The following is a 13147-nucleotide window of genomic DNA, read 5'->3' on the forward strand; positions in this document are numbered from 1 at the left end:
TGGTTTCATTGCAGAATTGCATCTTTGAGCAATATTGGTAAATATTGCTTCAACAACCCTTAGAATGTTACATAGAACTTTAGATAACTTTATCCACAATACTGGAGTGTCCAATTAGTAATTATAATGATATAATATGAACTTGATGTTGACCAGCCCTTAGCCACAAAAAAGTGAAACTAAACTTCTAGGGGTAAATGTATCAAGCTGAGAGTTTCCAGCGGGTTTGAAAAGTGGAAATGTTGCCAATAGCAACCAATCAGATTCCAGTTATCATTTATTTAGTACATTCTACAAAATGACAGTCGTTGGTATATTTACTAAACTGCGGGTTTAAAAAAGTGGAGATGTTGCCTATAGCAACCAATCAGATTCCAGTTATCATTTATTTAGTACATCCTACAAAATGATAGCTAGAATCTGATTGGTTGCTATAAGCAACATCTCCACTTTCAAACCACCAGAAGCTTGATATATTTACCGCCTCATCTGATCATGTAAAAGGATATTGGGCTAGAAGAGCCAGTTGGTTCCATACTGCAATCAAACATGGTTCTTCTGTATACTTGTACACGTATAATAGTTGATCTAAAGATGTTATAATGTCATATACACAGCCCTTTTACAATATCCTATGTCTCTGCTTGTCATGTTTCTGTTGGTTTAAAGTGTGTGTTTCAGTCCTAACACTGGAACCTTTGCTGATTTTCCGGTATGTCTCTTCTTTTTCTTCTCTGTGTCCACGTTTGACCACAATCAGGTTTTCTTCTTGATCCTTCAGTGAGCCAAGGAGCAGCATATAGTCCAGAGGGACAGCCAATGGGAAGCTTTGTGTTGGATGGACAGCAACACATGGGGATCCGACCCGCAGGTGAGTTGTGGCTTTGCCTCTGGTCATATCACTGTAAGTTCGGTGTTGTAGTCCGCCAGTCTCATACCCTGACATCGAAAGACTTGTTGGAGACCCTTGTTTGAATCCCAGTGTAGGTGTCATAGGACCTTACAAGGTCACTTTGTCTGCCTGTGTCCCAAGCAGCGAAAATAGATGATAAACTTGACTGGGCAGAGTGCCTGAAACATTATATGTACAGTACTGCATAACATACCCATGAAATAATAGGGGGTATTCAATTGTTAGCGAGTTTGGAAGTTCGAGCACGTTAAGTCTTTTTTTGCTATTTTTCCTTATTTTCGAGCGCGAAAACTTCTCCCCCAATTCTAATCTTTTTTTTTTTTTTTTTTCCGAAACTGTGTTATCGCGCTCCAAGCGTTTGTCAATGTTAAAGTATAGGCTGGCTGCGAACCCTCAGCGGAAAAAGCTATTCAATTGTTTTTTAACGCCGAGTGTGAAAAAGGCAAATATGCTGTTTTATTTCGCACCTCCTTGGTCTGCTCAAAAAAAATTTTTTTTTATTAAGTTAAGAAAAATATACATTAAACTGAGAAAATAGGTGTAAAAGTTCATAAAAGTAACCTAAAAAAAGAAAAGTACTTAAAAAAGTGTATAATAATTAATAATTTTTGGAAATTTTCCCTTTAGAAAAAACCATAGTGGTGCATGTATTTAATCTTTTTTTATATTATTTTTTTGGTTTTAAGGGGGATGGGGGGGGTGGTTGTGCCAAAAAGTATCATGTTTTTTTATTTTTATTTTAAAAGCAAAATCGTTTGCTCCCCACTTTATTTAGTCTTCGCCCTAGTGCTGGCAGGCTATTGAGGTGTGAAAAATTTGACGTAGGGTTCCCCCTAATTTAATTGAACCAGCACTAGGCAAACCAGCCGGGGTGATAGGCACTATAACAGGGGGGGGGGGGAACGCAGTTTGGGTCCCACGGCCATAATGACTAAACACCCACAGACTGTTCAGCGCTGGCCTGGATTCCCTAGGGATTGTGGTCCGCTGAAAAATGTAAGCGGGCCACCCCCCTAGGGACACCCAGGCCAGTGCCGATAGCACTAGGGCTCTTCCTACTACCCCATGGCTATGGGTAGTAGGGTAATAAATGGGGATTTTGGATTAAAAATAAAAAATTGATTTGTGGAACTACATGTCCCAGCCAGCCATGTTGTCCTAAATAGTGTGGGCATGCTGCTACTTGTCTAACTACAAGCACCAGCGTACCCATAGCACCCAGGGCATGTTTGCACTTGTAGTAGAACCACAAGTGCCAACATGCTCTTACACCCACGGCTGGCTGTGATCTGTAGTTCCACAAAGCAAAATGTTAAATAAAAGCAAACACCCTCATTCCAACCACAAATCTTTATTAAAAATAATAAAACCCCAAGAAATACAGTAAACACCCTCATGTACACCATAGATTTTAATAAAAAAAAAATAAAAAAAAATACTCACCATGGACGAAATCCTCAGTTTTATGATGCTTTACCTACACACACTCATTTACGCAAAGTCCCAACAAATATTTTTACCTTCGAAGAAAGGTCCAGCTTGCCCACTGTCCCACAAATATTTGTACCTTACAAATGTCCATGCTTGGCCAGTGTTTAAATGTTTGTAAATTTCAAAAAATGTACCTCCTTGTAAAATCTTTAATTCTGCTGTACAGGGGGGGCCATTGTTGCTTGCAGTGCTGGGGTCCTTCTTCATTGCAGTGTGGGGGGCCCATTCTCTTGTGCAGTGCTGGGGCCCTTCTTGATTGCATTAATTTACTTTTATTTTTTTATAGTAAAATGAGTGCCTTAACCACTCCTCATTTCAAACTCGCTAGGACCAATAATAGAGCGCGAGGGGGTGAATGCAAAAAAACAATTGAATTGAGGGGTTGTTTTTTTTTAAACGCACGCTCGAACAGGAAAAAACGAGCGCAGGTTTTTGTTTTTTTTCGAGCGCGAAATTTTAACGCATCTCGCTAACAATTGAATACCCCCAATATGTACTATACAAACTATTCAATAAATAGTTATAGCATTTCACTGTCCAGCCCGCTGCAAAAATAAAAAGTGGAAAAATACATCTTAGAAAATACTGTGCTGTCTGGTCATTTAAGAGCTGTATACTATGGTGCCACTATAGTGAAGGATAATAAAATCAAGCAGACAAAAATGTACTCACAATTGTGCACTACTCATTGCAGAACCCACAAACACAAGATTTCTTTTTTTTAGTGCGATAAATATATAAAAACTCCTTGAATCTGTAGCGCCTCCTAAAGCTTGCCGAACGAGACAGCTGCCCGGTGTGCCTTATTATATGCTGAAAAGATTGTCTGCAGCCTAGGTAGCTTCCATCACATTAGCATTGATTTTATTTTTTTTAACAAAACTTTATTTTATTTTTATTTTTTTTACAAGGCAAAGTGGTAATGTACAACAGATCAAACGGAAACTAAGTGCTGATTGTCATAACAGTAAAACAAGTAAAAATAATAATAAAGAGAATGCAGAGGACACTTGCATTGCATCAAATTATTACACTAATTGCAGCCTTGCTACTGTACAAGGCTCTTATAGAAACCCTTTGGAACTGCATCGATTCCAAGCTAATTACAAATACAAACACAAATATGACATTTTATTAAATATATAGTATTATTTTTACATCAGTGTCCTTAATATCGCTTTAAAAAAACAAAAGTTTAAAGGAATGAGAATGTAATGATGTTGGTATTGATACCTCCAGGTCTTATGGTGTAAGTTGCTTTATGCTTAACTATAACTTTAAGTACAGCATTTGTTTTTCATTTTATGTGTATCAGATTTTTCACAAAATTATTATACTTTTTTTTAATGCTTTAATTGTTTGATTAAATGTCTCAGACGGAACTGCTGTAGTTGTTATCCCTGTAGCTTTTCTTGCACAGGCTCAACGGCTTGTCACTTAGCACTGTACTGCACACGATGAGTAACAGTATTTGTTACTTAGCACTGAATGATATATATCTGGGTCCAGTTTCTACACAAACCTGCTTTGCCAAATTGGAGCGATATGATCATTTAAGGTTGGCTCATATGGGGGCACATCAGAGCAGTCATCGGCTGCAGTCTTGGTGATGGTTTGTGGTAACATGTACTGATTTTTGCCCAGTTTGGTCTAAGCAGGTTAAATTTGCCAATGGATTCGCCACGTGTGTGTGTGTGTGTGTGATATCCAGATTTAGCGATTGGACTTATCACACAGATTACACATGCTGACCTTTGTTTTTTTCCCTTTAATCTAGGACCTATGAGTGGAATGGGCATGAATATGGGCATGGATGGGCAGTGGCACTATATGTAACCATCATCTTACAGAGCAATCACAAACAAGGGGAAGTAAGTATCGCCAGACCCAAGTCCTGATGATGGTGTCCTCTGACACCGAACCATTGACCCAATAAAATCATTGCATTCAGAATGGTGTGCAAAACTACTTCCTTTATATCACATTCCTAAAGCCTTTCCCCACCAAACATAACCACAATGTGTCTCTCTACATAGCCAAAGTTAAAATAGGGGAATAGAACGTTTCAATGAGATAACTGATCAGGATCTCCTCCCAGCACCCAGCTAGTTATGAACTAAACTCCTATTCTTATTCTTTTGCTGTTGATGACGGTGAAACTAACTCCTTTGTACTGTATTCAGTGGTAGAAAAACTTAATTCCTGACTCAAAAATGAAATTTCGCTTCTGCCGTCGCTCCAGCATCATCATCAGCTATTTATATAGTGCCACTAATTCCACAGCGCTGTACAAAGAACTCCTTCACATCAGTCCCTGCCCCATTGGAGCTTACAGTCTAAATTCCCTATCATATACATACACACACAGACAGAGAGAGACTAAAGTCAATTTAATAGCAGCCAATTAACTACTAGTATGTTTTTGGGGTGTGGGAGGAAACCGGAGCACCCGGAGGAAACCCACGCAAACACGGGGAGAACATACAAACTCCACACAGGTAAGGCCATGGTCGGGAATCTAACTCATGACCCCAGTGCTGTGAGGCAGAAGCGCTAACCCAGAGCCGTAACTTAGAATTCTAGTGCCCTGGGCGAGAAAGACAAATGCCGCCCCCGTAGCCCTCAATTTTAACCAAATTAACCTAAAATATTCCTAAATTGCGCCCCCTTTAGCGTTGCGCCCTGGGCGGTCGCCCCTGTCGCACAGCCCTAGTTACGGCCCTGCGCTAACCACTTAGCCACCGTGCTGCCCACCATCATTCTAAAACCAAGTGTATTGTATATTTACCAAGTCTGTAGATACCGCCTTTCCTGAAAGACATTCCACATCCTTACTGCTCCCATTTCTAGGTATACTTCAACTGTAAACATAGAGTGTTGTATACAAAGTAACACAGGAGGAAATCTACCTGCACAAGGGCTCCCCAGCTGTTGCTTCTAGTTACGGCTAGATGTGGCCCTCCGACTTCCGCAGTGACCTCCATCTTCCACTATATTCTTCATCAATTCTGTTTTATGAAATACATTTTATTGGTATTCTGTCCACAATTGTGCTTTGATATATAAGTGACAATACCTATGAAAAACTCGGATCTGAGCTAAAGTACAATATATTCACCCTAAAACTTTCACAAATTTACCTTACAAGAGAAATATATGTATATTTCACCAAAACATTGCTACATCCACCAAATTCCAAATGACTCTGTTTTTTTCTTTATCCATGCTGGTGGGGCTTTTAAATAGGACAAGTAGCGGGATTAATGTTATATATTTCAACAAACCACTTTCCATTTTAATACCCAACCACGTTAGATGGTACAGTGCATGGACGGGTGTATTTATTTTATATTGTCTATGGTACCACCAGGCCTGAGTCTATCCTTGACCTTGAGCTAGAACCCAGAATGGCTGAATATCTGCATACACTGATATAATAAAGGTCTTAATCAGCCTTTGCTGTATCTATATGTGAGCTCCGAGACTTATTACCATACACCTGAAGGGGCTGGTCTGCCTTTGTTACAATGTCCTTTCTAAACCTACATCCTGAAGGTGACACTTATTCCAGAGCATTAAATTCCTTGTGTGAAATTAAACGTGTTTCAGATTAAAACGGAGATGTTGGGGCCAGTGAAATAGTCCTTTGAGTGACATGAATCTGTCAGCCCTGGATGGATGCCCAAATTATCCCATATGCAAAGATTAAGAGTCTCTCCATTGCAGAATGACTATTGGTAACAGAAGTGACACCAATGACGCATCACAGGGAGATCCTGATTTTTTTTTTCTCCTAACATGTTGCTCTTTCCTATCCAGTGTGATACACAAGATAGGAAGGCAGTCAATAAATTTAAAGAGAGAGACATTTAGGAGCAACCGAATATGAAGCAATGGATTTTTCACTGAGGGCTGAATGACTGCACTTGGATTAAGAAATCCATTAGACTTTAAAGCTTCAAGTGTTTTTGACGTATTAAAAAAAAAAAAAAAAGGATATGTGTGGCTGCCAGTTTCATCCCCTTGGCTGAAGGCAGCAGAGCAGACAGAATTGCACATAACATTGAAACTTCTTTGTTTAATGAGGCCGAATATAGGAAGACGTACCTTGATTAAATCATTCTGTATATGTAAATAGAGGCCAGCATTTCATAGCTGATCTCATGGGGCTGCGGTGACATCCACTGATGAAGCCAATTTTCCTATTTCTTCCTTCCTTTTTACAAATGCAGTCAGGAAACAGAAAGCAATGTACCCTATAACGGCCATAGAGAAAACATTTTCTCAGCTTGGATAATTCTTAATATAGGCTATATAATTTCTAGCCTATTTAATTACATAACATATTTTATGCTTCATGACCAATTACATTAATAGCTTAATACAGAGGAATATTATCCTCTCTTGATTTCATTATGCAGCCAGACAATATGGTATATTTGGTACTTAATTATCATCATCCATTGAGTAGGCTGCCGTGCTAGTACAAACAGAGGGCCAATGATGCAGCCTGGGATATTGTGTTTAGATGGCCATAGCACTTATGTTAATAAAAGGGCAGTATGTCTGCTGACTTGTCATCCCCATATTACCACTGTACATTGAAGAAACATCTGCCGGCCTTTTCGACTTCTGGCGCCTGAAGGTTAAATGTCACTGAGCGCTCCTGACCCTCTCAGGTGCTACAATGACTACAGTGTCCACTTTGATAGCTCTTGAAAGTACTATAGCTACTAGGAGTTCTGAAACAACAACTACCACGGCCAGAGCTTGGTCTGGAACATTTGCCGTTCGGCAATCCCTTGAACCAAACCAGACACTTTTTATTTTGTACACACATTTGTGTGTGCTAGGAAACAACACATATTGTGATTAGTTACTGTATTATACACCATATTATTGTACGTTGTGTGCCCAGTCACATACATACCAGTAAATGCGTGACAATGTCCAGAACGCACCCACAGGATATATGGGTTAATCGTGGACACAGGTGTATTTGAAGCAATCACTTTTACACCGAGGCACTGAAGCAAGTAACATCTCAGCATGCTTATGATCATGTATGAGAAATGCTAAACATGAGTAGTGGCCTATAATTATGACAAACGGAGACCTACATGACCTTGAAAGAAGGCCGATTGTTTCACGGGGGCTTTGGTGATATCACACACTCACCATTGTCTGCAGCAATGTGCGCCTGCGGTAATGTGCGCCTGCGGCAATGTGCGCCTGCAGTAATGTGCGCCTGCGGCAATGTGCGTCTGCGGCAATGTGCGCCTGCGGCAATGTGCGCCTGGAGCATTGTGCGGCTGCAGCAATGTGCGGCTGCAGCAATGTGAGCCTGCAGTAATGTGCGCCTGCAGCAATGTGCGCCTGCAGTAATGTGCGCCTGCAGCAATGTGCGCGTGCAGCAATGTGCGCCTGCAGCAATGTGCGCCTGCAGTAATGTGCGCCTGCAGCAATGTGCGCCTGCAGCAATGTGCGCCTGTAGCAATGTGCGCCTGTAGCAATGTGCGCCTGTAGCAATGTGCGCCTGCAGCAATGTGAGCCTGCAGCAATGTGCGCCTGCAGTAATGTGCGCCTGCAGTAGTGTGCGCCTGCAGTAATGTGCGCCTGCAGCAATGTCTGCCTGCAGCAATGTGCACCTGTAGCAATATGAGCCTGCAGTAATGTGCGCCTGCGGCAATGTGAGCCTGCGGCAATGTGCAGCTGTAGCAATGTGCACCTGCAGTAATGTGCGCCTGCAGTAATGTGCGCGTGCAGCAATGTGAGCCTGCAGCAATGTGCGCCTGCAGTAATGTGAGCCTGCAGCAATGTGAGCCTGCAGCAATGTGCGCCTTAAGTAATGTGAGCCTGCAGCAATGTGCGCCTGCAGTAATGTGAGCCTGCAGCAATGTGCGCCTTAAGTAATGTGAGCCTGCAGCAATGTGCGCGTGCAGTAATGTGAGCCTGCAGCAATGTGCGCCTTAAGTAATGTGAGCCTGCAGCAATGTGCGCCTGCAGTAATGTGAGCCTGCAGCAATGTGCGCCTGCAGTAATGTGAGCCTGCAGCAATGTGAGCCTGCAGCAATGTGAGCCTGCAGCAATGTGCGCCTTAAGTAATGTGAGCCTGCAGCAATGTGCGCCTGCAGTAATGTTAGCATGCAGTGACTGCAGAACAGCATAACCAGCACAGGCCATCATGATTGTGACATCTGTGTGTAAGTTCTGCCAAGGCAAAAATAAATGCATAATGCAATGCAAATAGCAAGTGATCAGGTACTTATACCTCATTTTAAAGCAAAGCTAATGTCAACTAAGCAATAAACTGGTTTATAAAGGTTAAAAATGCTAAGATCCAAATCCTGTAGCACTTTCAAAAACCGGATCACTCATTGAATGCAGTGCAAGGGCATGAGTGTGTACTCACCATTATTTCAGCATTCAAAAGCCAACCTAATTCCGCTTGGCCTACTTATAAGATGCAGCGCGCTGATGTCATTTGAATGCAATTGCAGCATTTGTGCAGATTTGGGTCTAGTGTATTACCCTGATTGCCATTTTGTTTTGTTTTTGAAGCCGTGAGAGTGCAGCCTACGAAATCACTAAGTACCAGTGACATCACTCAGTGACATCAGTAGGTGCCTCAGTGATGTCACTGATTTCTAGTGAATTGAAAGGTTGTGTGATTATTGGTTCAGCTGACAAAATGTCTGTCGCTATATATAGGCAGCAGGTGCACTTAGGAGTAAATCCAGCTAGGAGGGGGCAATTCTGCACCTTGGCAAAACCATGTTGTGCTGCGGGGGCCTAGCCAATGTAACATATGCAGACAGATTTACCGTTGGGGAGGGCAGTGACATTATACAGTGTTTGTGTGCTACAGGCAGTAGTTTCCCTGCTTGCAAAAAATAAAACTTCTTTTGCACCCCATTGCATCACAACATGGTTTGTCCAAGTGGAAACTTAGACAAGTCACCATCAGCTCGAAGTCTTAATGATGCCCTTAGTGATCACGTGTGGCTTATTTTGTCATGTGTATTACATATCATTATGCTAAACTCTCTGGTACTCTGTACCTATTACTCTGTTCTACCATATGAGGGCGCCTGCAGTGGTCCATGGGCCTGTGCACTTTACTGCCTGAGGTGGTGACAGACATAGGACCCTTCACATTCCTGAATATTATATTAGAGTAGTGCACCCTCTGAAAGACAAATGTTACTGTATTCATTATTATGTCTACCCACAAAGTATTAACCCTTAATATACTTTTTTAAGCTATAAAATGTGCAGATTTCAAATTAACATCCTACATGTTGTCCCCCAAACCCTGCTCCCTGAGACAGCTGCTCGGCTTGCCTCATTATAAGCATACCCCTGGAGTGAGCCCTCCCTCGGGGGACTGTAGGCCGGGAGCTGAACGTTCTACCGATGCCTTAGTGCTATAGAGAACCCTTCTCATCATGTGTCATTGATTCTGATTCCCACAAATAATAAACTGTGGAACCTTTTGATTGTGTTATTGTTTTACAGCCACAAGACTATATTTGCAAAAGCCAATTTATCAATATAAAGCCAATATGTTTTGTATATAGCTTCTTCTGACCATCTACATTTCCATCTTTTTCAGGTCTGCAGTACATCCCAGGGGACTGTCTTTCTCAGGGTGGTCCTATGAGTATCAGTTTGGTACAACCAGCTCACACTTCTCCACAGTTGACATTACGCCCTCCCTCAAGACATGGACCACCAGTGCCCTACATCCGCCAGGTCACCTCACCATGAGCCATGTAGACACATGGAGGATTGGTTCTCCCAGGGATGGTCCAGTCTGCACAACCAACCCATTATTGTATATCCCAGCTCTTGGAGTCTCATCTTGCCCGAGAACCCCAACAGTTATAAGGAACCTCAAGGGAAAATAAAAAAAGAAAGATAATATTTTAAGACTTTTGAACTTTGGTCAGTTTTAAAATTCCAGACAGCTGTGATTTTATTTTATTTTTTAATTTGTTTTTTATTTTATCATTTTATTTTTCATCAACAACAAAGGACCAATGAAACAAGACAAGTACATAAATGTGAAGTCATGGGTTCACTTTAATGCCCATTCAAAAACAAGTCCCCTCTGGAAGCAGAAAGACTCAGAGATATAACTACTGTAGGATAAAACATAGGAACTAAGTTAACTTGTACATTTCTGTTGATTTAAATAGTTTTAGAAGAGACAAAAAAAGATATCCTTGTTTTTTCCACACTATGTGTGTTGTTCCCAAATGAATGACTTGGCTCAGCCAGAACCCCCCCCCTCTCCATGGAAAGCTACAGAATATTTTTACCTGTGACCAGCACAGCGCAAGAGCAAAGTCTGGACAACATCCAGTCACATGACATTGAGAAGTGTCTGTCTGCCTGTCCCTCAGCACTACAGGACAATTATGATTGGGACAGTTGTACAGACATTGGAATGACAAGCAGAGACACCTATCCTGTGTCTCCTTTATGCGGACATCCCCTTGTATGGATAAAGGAGGGGGGGCTTCCTGCAATCTGGTCTTTGCACCAAATGACAGACTGAACTTAACTGTAAAACTCAAAGATTGGAGAACGAGTGAGTGTGAGGAAGTGAGCGTGAGTGCGTGTGTCAGAGAGTGAATGAGTGTACGACATGGAGAGAGTAAGGAAGACAATACTGTAACAAAATTTGTTCAGAGTTCGTTCTATTAATGTTTCATGTTAGATATTCTATGTGTTACCTCAATTGAAAAAAAAAGAATGTTCTCCTAGTAAAACCTGCTGTGGGATTGGTATTGTATGTCCATGGATAATTTCTTTCTCAGCACGTGTTCCTCATTAGAGAAAAATGCTGTTACCTTTAAGCTTTGTCAAATTTACATTAAAATACTTGTATGAGGACTGTGAGTTTATGTTTAAAGAAAAAAGGTGTTACAAAATGCGGTAATAAATATTTCATTTTGGATTTTTTGTGGGGTTCTGTGTGTACTTAATTTTGTGTTACTCTATGATGTCATACAAAATGATCAGCTCTACACTTAACCTATACACTAATATATATATATATATATATATATATATATATATATATATATATATATATATATTTACAGCAAAAACATTAATGTATATATATATATATATTAATGTATATATATATATATATATATATATGTGTATATATATATATATATATATATATATACATACATACACATTCATGTTGTCGTTACTGTAATATATAGTGTTTCTATTTTATATTTACCTTATTCTTAATACTAGGAAAAATAAATTATATAAAAAAAGATACAAATCTTTAAATCGTCATTTTTATTGTACTGGAGAAACTGAAGTTTTTTTGTTGAAATTTAAAAGAGAACATGTTTGTTTAATTTTTTTACATTTTAAAAATGTCAATAGCTTGGTGGATAAGAATGTGTATCTTACAGTGAATAAAATATGTACTTGATATATAAAATTGTATATACATTGTATGTAATGTACAAAATAATTATTCTATGTTATCCATAATATAAAAATGAGGATCCCCGTTACGACCTAGAATATGAGCTGGATACATTTGTGCTTAGATCAGTAAATATATAAAAAAAAATTATGTATTTGAACTGGAAGTCGCATCGACAGTTCTATTTCTTTTTGAGTAAATGTTATTGATAAATACACAGCAAACGAAAATTTTGTGTCGGATTAATCCAAGCAGGGGGGGAGCAAGAAATTAAATGGATCGAGATCAAATGAAACGAAAACGAAGAGGAGCGGGGATGAGATAAATAATCGCGTAACGGGAGCGCGGACTAAACATTGGGCGCAACTGCTCTGACTGCAGGCGCTGATAGAGCGCTAAATACGCTAATGTGTCATCCGCACCTTTACTCTGTCAGGCAGTGAAATGGTTAGTAAGGGGTGACTGGCTGATAGAGCAGCTGTTCTATGAGGGAGGTCTAGGACATTCATTCTCTGCTAAAGAAGTTCAGACTACACAGAATATATCGGGAATAAAATTCTAAACACAAAAATGGCGACGCAGTGACTACACTCTAGTCAACACAATCTCAAGTAATTGTGAAGACATTGGTAAAATACAGACACACACGAGTGATTTTACCCAGAAGGAATGCTCTATATATGTATATCATTTTGTAGACGCAGCATTATTTGGGTAAAACGCTCCTTTCAGACTTGTATTGGTGCATTTCCCTGATCTCCCTCTGCTTGCAGATGTTGCTGGATATATCAGGGATACCCGGGGTTCTTTAGAAAGTGCAGTGTGAAAAGAGGGGTCTGCTGGTGGAGCTTTGAAAGGCGATTTTAATATTAATAGTTTTGGTGTAGAACAGAAGGGAGTCTGCATGCTGCTCCCCCAGCCGGCTCCCCTGACAGGGATGATGGATGAGCCTGCTTGCTTCTCATTTCCCAGCCTCCATCCCACAGCCCCACAGTTACTTGAGCTGCAGCTTCAGAACAAGAAAGCAAAATAAACAAACACCCTTTGGCCTCAACGCATCGATTTATAAATCATTATGAATCAATTACTGCTCTCAATATTTCTTATTTTGCTTAAATAAAATATTCAGATGATGGAAAGGGCTGAGATGAGCCTCTTCTTACTGGAAATTCCTTCCCAGCAAAAGCTTTTTTCTGCTCAGCATTGTAACCTTGAAACCATTCCTGGATATATAGGTAGCATTACATACCAGAAATTATTCCATCTCTCTCTTTGTA

General features: G+C 40.3%; 1 protein-coding gene across 8 annotated transcripts in view; it reads left to right on the plus strand.

Annotated features, from left to right (window-relative positions):
- The window catches only part of MEIS2 (Meis homeobox 2), a 116826-nt gene extending 105452 nt beyond the window's left edge, over positions 1-11374 (plus strand). For 3 of the 8 annotated variants that reach the window (XM_075192139.1, XM_075192140.1, XM_075192137.1), the window contains exons 11-13: positions 761-871; positions 4182-4275; positions 10020-10159. In XM_075192139.1, coding sequence (XP_075048240.1) covers positions 761-871; positions 4182-4240 — 170 coding nt within the window. In that variant the 3' untranslated portion in view covers positions 4241-4275; positions 10020-10159. Of the gene's footprint in view, positions 1-760; positions 872-4181; positions 4276-10019 lie in introns of all 8 variants that reach the window. The other 5 variants (XM_075192141.1, XM_075192142.1, XM_075192138.1 and 2 more) reach the window with 3 other exon arrangements.
- The last annotated feature ends 1773 nt before the right edge of the window (positions 11375-13147 follow it).

This window comes from Mixophyes fleayi, chromosome 12 (genome assembly GCF_038048845.1).
Source record: "Mixophyes fleayi isolate aMixFle1 chromosome 12, aMixFle1.hap1, whole genome shotgun sequence".
In the NCBI taxonomy this organism is placed as follows: Eukaryota; Metazoa; Chordata; class Amphibia; order Anura; family Limnodynastidae; genus Mixophyes; species Mixophyes fleayi.